This window comes from Zonotrichia leucophrys, chromosome 4A, assembly GCF_028769735.1.
Source record: "Zonotrichia leucophrys gambelii isolate GWCS_2022_RI chromosome 4A, RI_Zleu_2.0, whole genome shotgun sequence".
In the NCBI taxonomy this organism is placed as follows: Eukaryota; Metazoa; Chordata; class Aves; order Passeriformes; family Passerellidae; genus Zonotrichia; species Zonotrichia leucophrys.
The window spans coordinates 14,876,653-14,888,682 of record NC_088174.1 but is presented as its reverse complement, the minus strand read 5'-3'; the positions used below and the strand labels follow the sequence as shown (position 1 = coordinate 14,888,682).

General features: G+C 49.0%; 1 protein-coding gene across 1 annotated transcript; it reads left to right on the top strand.

Annotated features, from left to right (window-relative positions):
• The first annotated feature begins 339 nt into the window (after positions 1 to 339).
• Positions 340 to 8,102, top strand: HMGN5 (high mobility group nucleosome binding domain 5). Its single transcript, XM_064712694.1, has 7 exons — positions 340 to 393; positions 613 to 656; positions 1,787 to 1,816; positions 2,499 to 2,528; positions 2,982 to 3,032; positions 6,148 to 6,291; positions 7,396 to 8,102. Exons 2-7 carry the CDS (start codon positions 642 to 644, stop codon positions 7,441 to 7,443), a joined length of 318 nt encoding a protein of 105 aa, XP_064568764.1. The 5' UTR covers positions 340 to 393; positions 613 to 641; the 3' UTR covers positions 7,444 to 8,102.
• The last annotated feature ends 3,928 nt before the right edge of the window (positions 8,103 to 12,030 follow it).

Below are 12,030 nucleotides of genomic sequence, written 5' to 3'. Positions count from 1 at the left end.
CCCTCCGCCGGTCGAGGCCACGGGCGGGCCACGGCCCTTTCCAACAGGTACCGCAGGGCCGGGAGGCGGCTCTGGCAGGCCGCGGGGCCGAGGCGGCCATGTTGTGGTCCTGCGGCCTGCGGGAACTTTGGGGGAAGTTTGTGGGGCGGCCGGCGGGGGGCAGGGGCCCGGGGGCGGCGGGCGGCGCGAGGCCCCGCGGCGGGCGGGCGGAGGCGGCGGCGCCGGGGCCGCGCTCCGGGCCGCGCACACGCGGAAAGCGCGCGGCGCTCGCGCTACGACGGCCCCGCCCACGCCCCGCCCCCGCGCCGCTCCCCGCGCTCCCATTGGCCGTTGCGGCCGTCAGTCAGCGGCCGGGCCCATCTCGCGCTCCCCATTCATGCAGTTTGGTTGCGTGTTGGTGTATTTTACTGTTTGCAATAAAGAGGGGGGGATTTTTTTTTTTTTGTTCAGTTTCTGCCGCAATTAACTCTTGGTCCCTTAAACATCTTCCTTTTTATTTTTGGGGTTTTTTTCCTGTCTATTTTTTTCTTTTTTTTTTTTTTTTTTTTTGCAGGACGGTCGGAACAGTTTTTCGCCGCTTCCATTTATTTTTCGATATCTTATCTCTATTAGGTTTTGCAATCAACTATTAAGGTGCAACTATGCCCAAAAGAAAGGTAAGTACGAAAAAAAAATAATTCAAAAACGAGGGAAGGCAGATGGGGAGCGAAGGGGGAGAGATTAAAGCGGCAATCGCGGAAATTTAGCCGTAAAAAAAAAAAATTTAGCGCGCGCGCGCGTGTGTGTGGAGTTTTTTGGGTTTTTTGGTTGGTTTCTCTTTTTTTGCATTTTTAATTTTTGGTGTATGTCCTAGAGCGGAGCGGGGAGCGGAGGGAGAGGGCTCGGGGCGGGCAGGGCAGCGCGGCGAGTTCACTTTTGGGCTGTTTTGTTTGGGAAGGAGGAGAAGGCTGGAGCAGCAGTGTCTCCATGCTGGATTACAAACAGCCATAGTGCTGTGCTGCCCCTGTGGAGAACGCGGGGCAGCAAAACCCCCCCAAAACCTGCGCCACGACCCCCTCAGGCCCCCCCACCCACCTCCGCCAGCGTTTTAATCCCCATCGCGCCATTCCCGGCTGGATTCGCCTTTAAACGTCGCCTCTTTCTCCTGCGTTTGCCTTTGTTCTCCTTTTTTTTTTTTTTGCCTCCCACTTCTTGTCATACCAGATGGTTGTGCAATGGTAATTTGGGGCCATTAGGCGGCGCAGAATTTGAAACTGGCCTTCAAGGAAAGCGGGGAAAAGGGATTTATCGCCGTAGTCGGGAACTTTGGGGCCGCGGGACTATGGGGCGCCCCCCTCTCCCCTCATGGCGCGGGCTGGGGGGGCGGGGCGGAGACGCGGTGGCCCCTCAATCACCGAGGAGCCCGCCCGAGGGGTTTCGACCCGGTCAGGGCGCCTCACGGCCCCGGACTGGTCCGCCTGGGGCCCGGACTCAGTGGAAACGCTTCGGGCGGGCGCGATCGCCGCGTTCCCGGCTGTCCCTCATTGTCCTTGCGAGGCCCGCGGCGACCTTGTTGTGTGAGGGGAAATTGGCGGGAACTTTTCGAACTCGACGTGATGACGTAGCGGCGGCGGCCGCGGGGCATTGTGGGAGTTGTAGTCCGTGAGGCGGTAGGGATGGGGGGAGGCCGCCATTGCTGCGGGTGGTGTTGGGGGGCCCTGTGGGCCCCCCCGGCTCCCCTCAGGGCTCAGGGGAGTCACAGGGGACGGTGCTGCCTTCTCACCTCAGTGTCTCGCTTTCTTTACAGGCTCCAGCTGAAGGCGAGGCAAAGGAGGAGGTAGGAGTTGTGTGTGGTCCCCACTCCAAGAATTCCCGTGGGGTTCTGCAGAAATGAGGAAGCCCACGCAGCTCATGAGGGGTTCAGCCCCTGGGGGTGGCCCATGCCTGGTTTTGGGGTGCTCGGGGCCATCACTGTCCTCTGAGGTGGCAGGTGACCCCCCCGAGGTGGCACTGGGTGTGCAGCAGCTGCCCTGGGCTGAGGTCAGGGGCAGGTTCCAGTGGGGCCATGTCCCTTTTAGCCTCACAACTGCTGCAAGTACAGAACATTCATCCCTTACCATGTCAGCAGAGTAAAGTGGCGGCAGCAGAGACCCACTGAGCAAAGGTGCACTTGTGGGAAATCATAGAATACCCTGAGCTGTGTGTGCAGGGATCATGGAATCACAGCATGGTTTGGGTTGGAACAGACCTCAAATATCCTCTAGTTCTGCCCCCTGCAGTGGGCAGGGACACCTTCCACCATGCCAGGGTGCTCCAAGCCCTGTCCAGCCTGGCCTTGGACACTTGCTGGGATGGGGAGTTATCAAGGTCTTCACCATAACCTCCATAATTTCATAAATCCTAGGATTTCCATGGGGCCATGGATTTTTCAGGATGCCATGTTATTTTGGGTGGCAGTTAGGAGAAAGCTGTGCTTTATGTGCTGTCTGAATTTTACTGACATATCTTTCCTTATGCAGCCAAAGAGAAGGTCAGCCAGACTATCTGCTGTGAGTATTTCCATTTATCCTTTAATATTTTATCACTTGGGATGGGGACAATTAAAAATAAACTATTTGGGGTTTTTCCCCCAGAATTGGAAAAGGCACACTTAGAGTATTGCAATATTTAAAATTCCCATTCCATGTTTCTGTTCCCTGAACATCCCCACATCCCAGGCTTCTCACATGAGATCCAAGGACTGTGTTAGTGCACATTCCACCTGGGCACAAGTATCCAGAGTTAAGGAATATTGATTTCAGGATGGATTTGTTCCCTGTAGGACTTCTCCATATAAATGCTCGTGGCTCTGTAAATCACCTGCTCTCTCTTTAGCCTGGTAATTTGCCCATTGATTTTTTGCAGGGCCAACAAATAATTTTCAAAAGCTACCAAGATAATGCTCATAAAAATAAGTATTTATTTCTGGTATTCACCTGAGTTGTTTCTTGTGTTTTTTGCAGAAACCTGCTCCACCCAAACCGGAGCCAAAGCCCAAAAAGGCAGCACCTAAGGTAAGGCTCCTGAATTCAAGTGCTATTTTCCTTCTCAAGGTATTTACAGGGATAAACTCCCCACAATCAACCACTTTGCTTATTCATGATTATCTTGGAAGTTTTAAGATGGAATTATGTGAGCTAAAAGAATGAGAAAAACATAATTTTATCCAATTTCTCCTGAAGGAATGTGGTAAACTGAGCAGATTTGAAATCCCTTGTGGTGAGGCTTTGCTGCTGCTTCACAAGGCCATTCTGAAGTTTCATATAATGCATTGTTGGGAAAATGATGCTTGGAGTAGAGATCAGAGACTCAATTAGAGGAGGCATTGAAAATTGTGCTTTTAATTACAGTTTCTTACTACATTTCCATTCTGAGGCCCTCTCTGCAGTTAGTTATCAGTTTATCACATTTTAATCACTCAGAGTTCTAGAGACCTCTTCAGCTGGATATTTTTGGAAATGTCAGAAACATTGGCATGTCTGATTTAAAAATAAACTGTTTAAAGCTCTTTTTTAGTTTGGAGCAACAGTTTGAAATTTCAAAGGGGCAGTTCTGCAGTCCATGGGGGATTTCTTTCTATCCCCTTCTTACCAGCCTTCCCAGCCATCAGTTTGCAGTGCCTTTTTGTTACAATTTTCTGTAAACATTTAGGATTTTGTAGCTAAAAATAAAATTTAAAAAAAAACCAGAAACAAACAACATGAACACTCTAGCACCAAAACTTCAGTGATTGTTTTTAACCTGTTCCCATCTCACATTTTCGTTGTGGTTTGGGATGATGAGGAGGGCAAAGCACAAGGGGGACACACTGTGGTTGCACAGGGGGATGATGATCTATGAACCAGGAGCTTTTCCCTTTTCCTTTGAAAGGAATTTGCCATTGCCTATGGCCCAGCAGGCCTCCAGGTGAGGGAAGTGTTTCCCTCCACATGCTGTGTGTGGAGCAGCAGGGATGCTGTGGGGAACAGAGTGGGCTCACTCTGTAATCTCAGTGCTGTGCAGAGCGAGCTTTTCCCCTTCCATCTTGGCTGCAGCTGAATCCCAGACCACATTCCTGCCTGGATGCAGCACTGGACACTCTGGGCTGCACTTCCCTCTGGTGGCTGGTGCCCCAGGCAGAGCAGGGCCAGCTGCTGCTGGCACCCAGGACAGGGCAGCACTGATGATCCACGTTGTTGTATCTGGGTTTTTTCCCAAATTTCCTTATTTATTTTCATGGAAACATTGTGGGATTTAAACACTAAAGCTGCCTTAACTGAATGTGAAGAGTTGCAGGAATGGGGTGCAGGAGTTGAGGTCTGTAGGGGACTGACAGAGCTTTGTTTGGGCCCCAGAGCACAGCTGGGTGCTGTGGTCTCCCTTTGGGATCATGCAGGGATCCCCTGGGTGCTGTGCCTTGGGAATTGCCCCCAGATGGACTTGGGAAGTGTTGGTCCTCCTGCTCCTGAGGTGCTGTTTGAAGCCAGGACACCTGAGCTGTGGTTTTGGCTCTCCAGAGCTCCCCAAATTCCATCAACACCTGTGCAAAGGGTGCTGGAGTAAGAATTGTGGAGGCATTTTTAATTTGTGTCTGCCCCAAGAGCGTTCCTTGTCAGCCTTTAGGATCTTGGAATGGTTTCCATGTGTCAGAATAGATTTCACCCAGTAAACTTTGCCATATTGAAAAACATGGAGCTGGCAAAGGAGTTTTGTCACTGCTAAAATGCAGAACCTGAATTTTGAACTGCTGTTGCCATCTCTAGAGCAAATTATTGAGGAAAATGAGCACAGTGCTGTAGTTGAGGACCTGTTGTGTCCTCTGGGACCCTTTCCAGTCAGGGAAGTTTTCCCTGGGTTCTCCTTCACTTTTCCAGCACAGAGAATTGGTTTTAGCTCTGTTAACACTTTTTTGTGGGTTTTTTTGGTGGGATAAGGGAACAGGTAAGCAGTGCCATAGTACAGTTGTAATTCTCACTGCCAGGCAGCACCAGGATATTGGGTATTCCCCAGACAGGGACTCCTGACATCACACTGGAGTTTTTAGGGTGGGATGAAATCCCTCAGACTGAGGAGTGAGAGGTTGGAGAGGAAAGAGACCCTCACTCTCTGAATGCACTGACCCCACCTTAAATTTTCTGCATTATTGGAGGATTTGCTGTTAATTTTGGTGAATTTATAATAATTGAAGAATTAGGTGACTTCACCCCTTAACACTCTTGAGTTTGCCCTTAGCAGCTCATTCTTAAGGTGAATTAACTGCATGCATTAATAACTGAGGGATTGAAATAAAAAAATAAACTTTTTGTAACCTTTTAGTAACTTGCAGTCACTGAGACAAATCTCCTGAGCAGATAAATGTGTATGCAGTAATTTTCATTTATCCTATTGAGCTGTGAGCAGATCTTGCAGGGTTTCTGGTTCCTCTGTGGGAAGTAGGTTAATCAAGCAAGGGGCTGAGCCAGTGCTGTCACTTACTGGCAGCAAGAGGCACATCCTTGGAAGTGAAACTAATGAGGGTCAGGTATTTGGGTCAGGATCTGACCTTGCCTATGGAAAATTATTACTACAGAAGCATCAGGTTTTGGGTTTTGTTTTGATTTAGCCTGATCCACATATAAGAAACTGCACTTAAATAATAAATGCAGCTCTCTTGTGGTTAGCAGAGTGATGCTGTTGAGTCCCCAGTTTTTCTGGCATGGAAATAGTTTATTATCACAAGGAATATTTCTGGCAGGGAAGGGGGAAAGTCCTTTGCCTACAGCTTTGTTACAGTTTTCTAAATAGGCATTAACAGCACATCTGAAGTATTCTGGTGTTTGCACATGTTGGTTTTCTTCTGTGGCTGCCTTTCAGCAGCAGGGCAGAAGTACAGGCCAGGCCAACATTTTTTAGCTAATTTAATTGAATGCCTATTTAAAATGAGAATTCTTTTAACCCCAGCCATGGCTGCTTTTATATTCTGCACTTCCCTGTAGCACATTCAGGACAGACAGAAGGAAAACATTTCTCCTGTGAAACTTCAATCTCACCTTGGTCAGTAGGAAGTTTGGGGGTGGAAGGAGATTGTGCAGAGAGTTTTGGAGTTGAGAACATGCTGATGTACAAGGTGGAAGCCAGGATTTAATATATCACTGTCTGTTTTCTTAACAGAAAGAAAAAGCAGCAAATGATAAAAAGGAGGACAAAAAGGCAGCAACAAAAGGGAAGAAAGGAGCCAAAGGCAAAGAGGAAACTAAACAAGAGGATGCTAAAGAAGAAAACCACTCTGAAAACGGAGATACCAAAACTAATGAGGTACTTGAGCTCCACTAAAGCTGGGAACAGAGCCAGATGTGCAGGAAGCACAGCTGCAGGAGCCGTGCTGGGCTCCAGGGGCTGGGGGGTCACTGCCACACTGAGCACAGGGCAGCTCCAGGAGAGCCTGCAGGAATGGCCTGCTCCTTGCAGCTCCTTCCTGCCCTGTGCTGGAGCCCTTCACAGGTGCTGCCTGCTGGCCCTGCTCCCTCTCAGGCTGGTCAGCAATGCCCAGGCTTTGGGGCACAGGGACATCACCACCCTCCTGCCCTGAGCTGGCTCTGCACATCCCCTCTGCACTGCTGGGCTCCTCTGCTGCTCAGCACGGCTTGGTGCTGGGCCAGAAGTCTGGTTTGGAGTTCTACACAATTCTTTAAAACAATTCTTTGGCTCAGAACAATTCAACAAGAGATTTGCAAAGTAGACTCAGCCTTGCCTCTTATCTGCAGCCCCTTCTCACAGCTCCTTACCTCAGCTGGGTCCAGCTGCTGAGGATGGGCCCAGCAGAGTCCTTGCTGATGGTGAAGCAGTGTCTGCCCAGGGCTCTCTTTGCCCTTGTGCTCTGTCACTGACACTGGTGTCTCTTCATGGGTTGAGTGTCACCATCCAGCCAAGGGATATATTCTTTTATATCTAAAACAAGATCTGCTTGGTTAGAGCACTGATGTGCTTCAGAGGGGCTTTGAGGGAGCTTAGCAGGTTTGACTTGGGAAGTAAAAGCACATTTTGTAGAGAAAGGTGAGAAATGATTCCCCAAAGTTCAGACAGAGAAGGATTGTGGTTGATGTGCAATTCTTCCACTGCCCCATGATGGGGCCTTGAACTTCCTCTAATATTCTTTGATCCTAATTAAAATAGATTGCAAACCTCTGCCTATCTGCAGGTACTTACTCCAAAGTTACCTCACTAATTGATACTCCTGTGTTTTTATTTTAAGAATTGCCAGCCCATTGTTATATCGATATTTTCTGTGCATTCCTGTGTATCCACACTAAGCCTTATCCATGCCTGTGTTAACAAACTGGTTTCTTTTTGATGCTGCTTAGATTGGAATCCAATTAGCATTACCAATAATATTTCTGTTCTTCCCAACCCCTTTTCTAGGCACCAGCTGCTGAAGCATCTGATGACAAGGAAGCCAAGTCCGAGTAATGTTAACCCTGCCCTATATCTCCATCATTTGGTATCCGTACCTCCATGCTGTATTGTTAACAGAGAGGAATATTTTTATCAACTATTTTATAAATGCAGGTTTTTTTAGCATGAATTTAATTATGGAACATCTTCATCTCGGTTACTTGGGAATTAAATCCCTAACAAACAAAACAAAACAACAAAAAAAAAAGTCATTGTTTTTAAATTTTGTGATTGTAATAGTTTGTATGGTACATGGAAAGAATAAGTGGTGGTAGCTTTTGACTTCTGTCAGTGTGTCCCTTTTTGTGTAAGTCATGCTTACAGACTTCAGATTTTAATTTTTCCCTTGTATGTGTTGTATGGTTTCTTAAAGTGGGGAGGTCTCAAAACAAATAACCGTGTGAAACATTCCAGTGGTTCTGTGGGTTGCTTTTATAAAGAAGGTGAGCTATTTTCATGAAAAAACCTAAGAGCTGGAAATCTGTTGTTTCCCAAATGTAATTTTATTTTGTCAGTTTTGAAAAAAAAAAAAAGAAAAATAAATAAATAAAAGTGTAATCCTGTTTTTAAATGAAATACAAACATTTCTTTTCAAAAAGGGCAGGTTGGTTGTATGTACCCACTGTTAGGAATTTTGCTGGATTTATCTTAATAAAAAAGACTCCTCAAAAGCTGATTGTGGTTTGTTGCTTGTGCTGCTGGAAAGGTCCCAAATTCCAGGGGAGCTGCAGTGGGAGAGGGAGAGCCCATGGAGCTGGAGAGCTTTGGGCTGAAGCCCCATTTGTGATTTCCCATTAATCCAGGACTCCTCATTCTGGGAAAGAACTGGACCAGAGCAGTGACCTGGGGTGAAGTCCCAGTTCTGTTACAGCTTTTTTGTGCAACTTTATCAACTCCTCTAAAAGCTGCTTTTATAGAAAGTCCCTTCACATCCAGGATACATCTACAGGATAAATTTAATAAGAAGAAAAATGTCTGCAATGCAGAAACCTCTCTCCCATTAAATTGCTCCTCAGCCCAGCAATGGGAAATTCCAAGAACTCGAATATTTTGTGTCCAAACCCCAAAGAGCCCTCTCAGTGAGAGCATCCTGGATGCAGTGGGGTTCAGGATGAGTCCCCCAGGGCCACTGGAGGATGTGTAAATGTGGATTTCATGTTCCAGGCCTGAGGCACTGGGGATTGTTATTCCTGCTGCTGCCCCTGTTCTGTACAAACACCTGGGGTTAACTGGGCTCCAGTTTCCTCAGCAGTGAAGGTGAGGGAGTTCTGGGGGGCCTTTGGCACTGCATTCCCTCAATCCAGCAGAGATTTTGGGCCATGCTTTGGTCTCCAGGGAGAACTGATGGAGCAGGAACTGCATTCCCTGTGCCTGGTGCTGAGATGTGGGTAAAACCAGGGACACTGAACATCCCAGCTGGAACATGGTCCAGCAATAGTTCAAATGTCATCCTGACTGACATCTAAAAATGATTCACCGAATTTGCACTCCACAAAGGCAGGCTGGGAGAGCTGGGGGTGTTCAGCCTGGAAAAGAGTTGGCTCTGGAGACCTTGGAGCCCCTTCCAGTGCCTAAGGAGGGAGAGGGACCTTTCATACATGCACACAGTGACAGGACAAGGGGAAATGGTTTCAAACAGAAGCCAGGCTTAGATGGGATATTGGGAAGGAATTCTTCCCTGTGGGGTGGGGAGGCCCTGGCACAGAGAGCCCAGAGAAGCTGTGGCTGCCCCAGGATCCCTGGAAGTGCCCAAGGCCAGGCTGGATGGGGCTTGGAGCAACCTGGGATAGGGGAAGGTGCCCCTGCCCATGGCAAGAGGTGGATTAGATGATCTTGAAGTTCCCACCCAAATCATTCCAGGATTCCATAAGTTTAGCCAGCAGTCAGTGAGAAATCCCAATGGGCCTCTCCAGGGAGAGAATGCACATTGGAAATATTTTGGATTTGTGTTACTTCCTACCCCAGTGGTTTATATAAAAGGGCTTTGAGCAGGAATCCAGTCCTGCAGGAAGGTGGAGCCCCTTCCCAGCCCTGGTGCTGTGGGACCATCTCTCTTTGGCTCCAGCCTCCAGTCAGCGTGTCTCAAGCACTGTGATTTAAGCAGGCACTGAGTACAGTTGATATTTCCTTAGCACAGGATCCATCCATCTGCCAAGGTACAAACACCCTGTGGAATGAGCTCACTCTGATCCCAAGTCCTGTCTCTCCATCTGAGTCCAGAGGTTGTTACTCAGAGCATACAACTGAGTGTTTGGTTTTGGTTATTTCTTTTTTCAGTGCCAGGGTGGGAGTTGTTCTTAATTCTATAACTATTGTTCTAATCAAATTGCTCTTTCAAATAAGTACAGAAAATTGCCCAAGAACATTTTGCTCAAATTCATAACTTTTCGGAGCCATGGGGTATTGAGAGAGTTGCACAACTGAATGGATTGTCTGGTTTATGCCAAACCCTCCTCCAGGCTCTCCTGGTGTCTAGACACTGAATCCAAAGGCAGCTCCATGGCAGCTCCCAAGCTTGGCTTATTTTGTTTGAAAAGGAGAGGTTTCAAACTTTCAGGTTTATTTGGAATTTGTGGAGAAAGTGCCTTCCCCAGGGTCCTTGGCTGTTCCCTGTGTTCCAGGTGTTACTGAGTCTGATGCTGGTTAGGAAACATCCACAGATTGCTGTGGATCTGGTTATCATTGTTCATCAAAACAACTGGGGACCTTGAAGATGCCAAGGTGAAGAGATTCATGGCTGGGAAGGTAGGGATGGTTCTGAGGTGATGTCATGGGAAGAGATTTGAGTGGTGTTGGCAACACCCTGCCATGGTGAGCTGGTCAGGATGAGAGGGCACAGCCTCAGGGTGCACCAGACAAGGTTTAGGTTGGATATTAGGAAAAAAAAGGGTTGTGCAGCCCTGGCACAGGCTGGAGTCACCTTCCTGTGGGGATTTCACTGTGGATGTGGCACTTGGGGACATGGCCAGTGGTGGCCTTGCCAGTGCTGGGGGAACAGTTGGAATCAATGGGTTTGGAGGGCTTTTCCACCCTAAATGTTCCTGTAATTCCATGATCCAGCTTTTGGTGCAGGCTCCCAGAGCAGCACAGTGTCCTCACACAGTGTCCTCACAGGATCTTCAACAGAACTGGGCAAGCATTTGCTTTTGTTTGCTCAGAACAATAAACCCACTGAAAACCACTTTGAAAACACTGGTCACTGTCCTGGGAGGGACAGGGAATCAGAGGAGGCACCTCCAGACTTCATCCTGGCCTCCACCATCAGCAACGTGCTGGAGCAGCACAGAGGGAAAAGGCACTGCTGCAAGGAATGGCAAACACAGTGAGGTCCTTGGGATGTAAAAAAAAAGGAGAAATGGGGGAAAATGAAATAAAACAACCCCTCCAAGCACATAAAAGTAAGGGTTGTGCAGGTTAATCCCACATTTACCTTTGTTCCTTTGAGTGAAGTGACTGTACATGAAAAAAAAGAAAACCCCTCTGCTCTGGAGCCAGGCTGGGAGAGCTGGGGGTGTTCACCCGGGGAAGAAAAGCTCTGGGGAGAGCTTAGAGTCCCCTTCCAGTGCCTGAAGAGGCTCTAGGAGAGCTGGAGAGGGCCTTTGAACAAAGGATGGAGGGACAGGACAAAGAAAAAGGGCTTTAAGATGAAGGAGGATAGATTTAGTTTGGATATTGGGAAGAAATGCTTCCCCATGAGGGTGGGCAGGCCCTGGCACAGGGGGCACAGAGAAGCTGTGGCTGCCCCTGGATCCCTGGAAGTGTCCAAGGCCAGGCTGGATGGGGCTCGGATCAATCTGGGACAGTGGGAGGTGTCCCTGCCCATGGAAGGGGGCAGAACCAGAGGATATTTGAGGTCTCTTCCAACCCAAACCAATCTGGGATTCTGTGACACTCAGCCAGGTCTGATTTTCAGATCAAGAGCAGCTCGCTGGCAGTTAATGGAGTAACACCGGTGTTAATCTGATGGAGGAGGAAGAGAATTGAATCTCGGCAATGGCAGCGACGGCTCCTCCCTCTGGCTGTCTCAGCGGGGCTGCTCCTTTCCCCTGCAGCTGCCGGGAGCCCGCTCTGAAACTCGATGCCCTGGACGGGCTCCAGGAGCCGGGAACACCCCGGGCCGGCGCTGGGCGGCTTTCGAGGAGCTCTGTCCTTTGAGAGAACAATGTCAACGTGGCTTCCACACTGTCCCAGTGCCCGGAGGAGCGGGAGGCGGTCACAAGTGAGCATGGACGAGGGAACAGATGTCACTGGTGACTCGTGTGGCCATTGTCCCCTGCTTTGGAAGGGGTGTGATTGGGATTGGGCTAGGGTGAGTCAAGGAGGGGATGGGGAGAGGATCAGAACTGCTCCTACCCCCTGCACCCACACCTTTCATCTGTTTTCAGAGAAGCTGTGGCTGCCCCATCCCTGGAAGTGTCCAAGGCCAGGCTGGATGGGCTTGGAGCAACCTGGTCTCATGAAAGGTGTCCCTGCCCATGGCAGGGAATGAGATGGGCTCTAAGGTCCCTTCCCACCCAAACCACTCTGTGATTCCATGATTCCGTGATCTGCCCTGATTTATCCACCTCTGCTGGAAGAGGGGCCAGTGGGACAGGACCCCAG

Excerpts from the sequence above, each read along its gene's own strand:
- HMGN5 (XM_064712694.1), top strand. Across the intron at positions 1,817-2,498 it reads AAGGCGAGGCAAAGGAGGAG|CCAAAGAGAAGGTCAGCCAG; the intron begins GTAGGAGTTGTG and ends TTCCTTATGCAG. Across the intron at positions 2,529-2,981 it reads GGTCAGCCAGACTATCTGCT|AAACCTGCTCCACCCAAACC; the intron begins GTGAGTATTTCC and ends TGTTTTTTGCAG.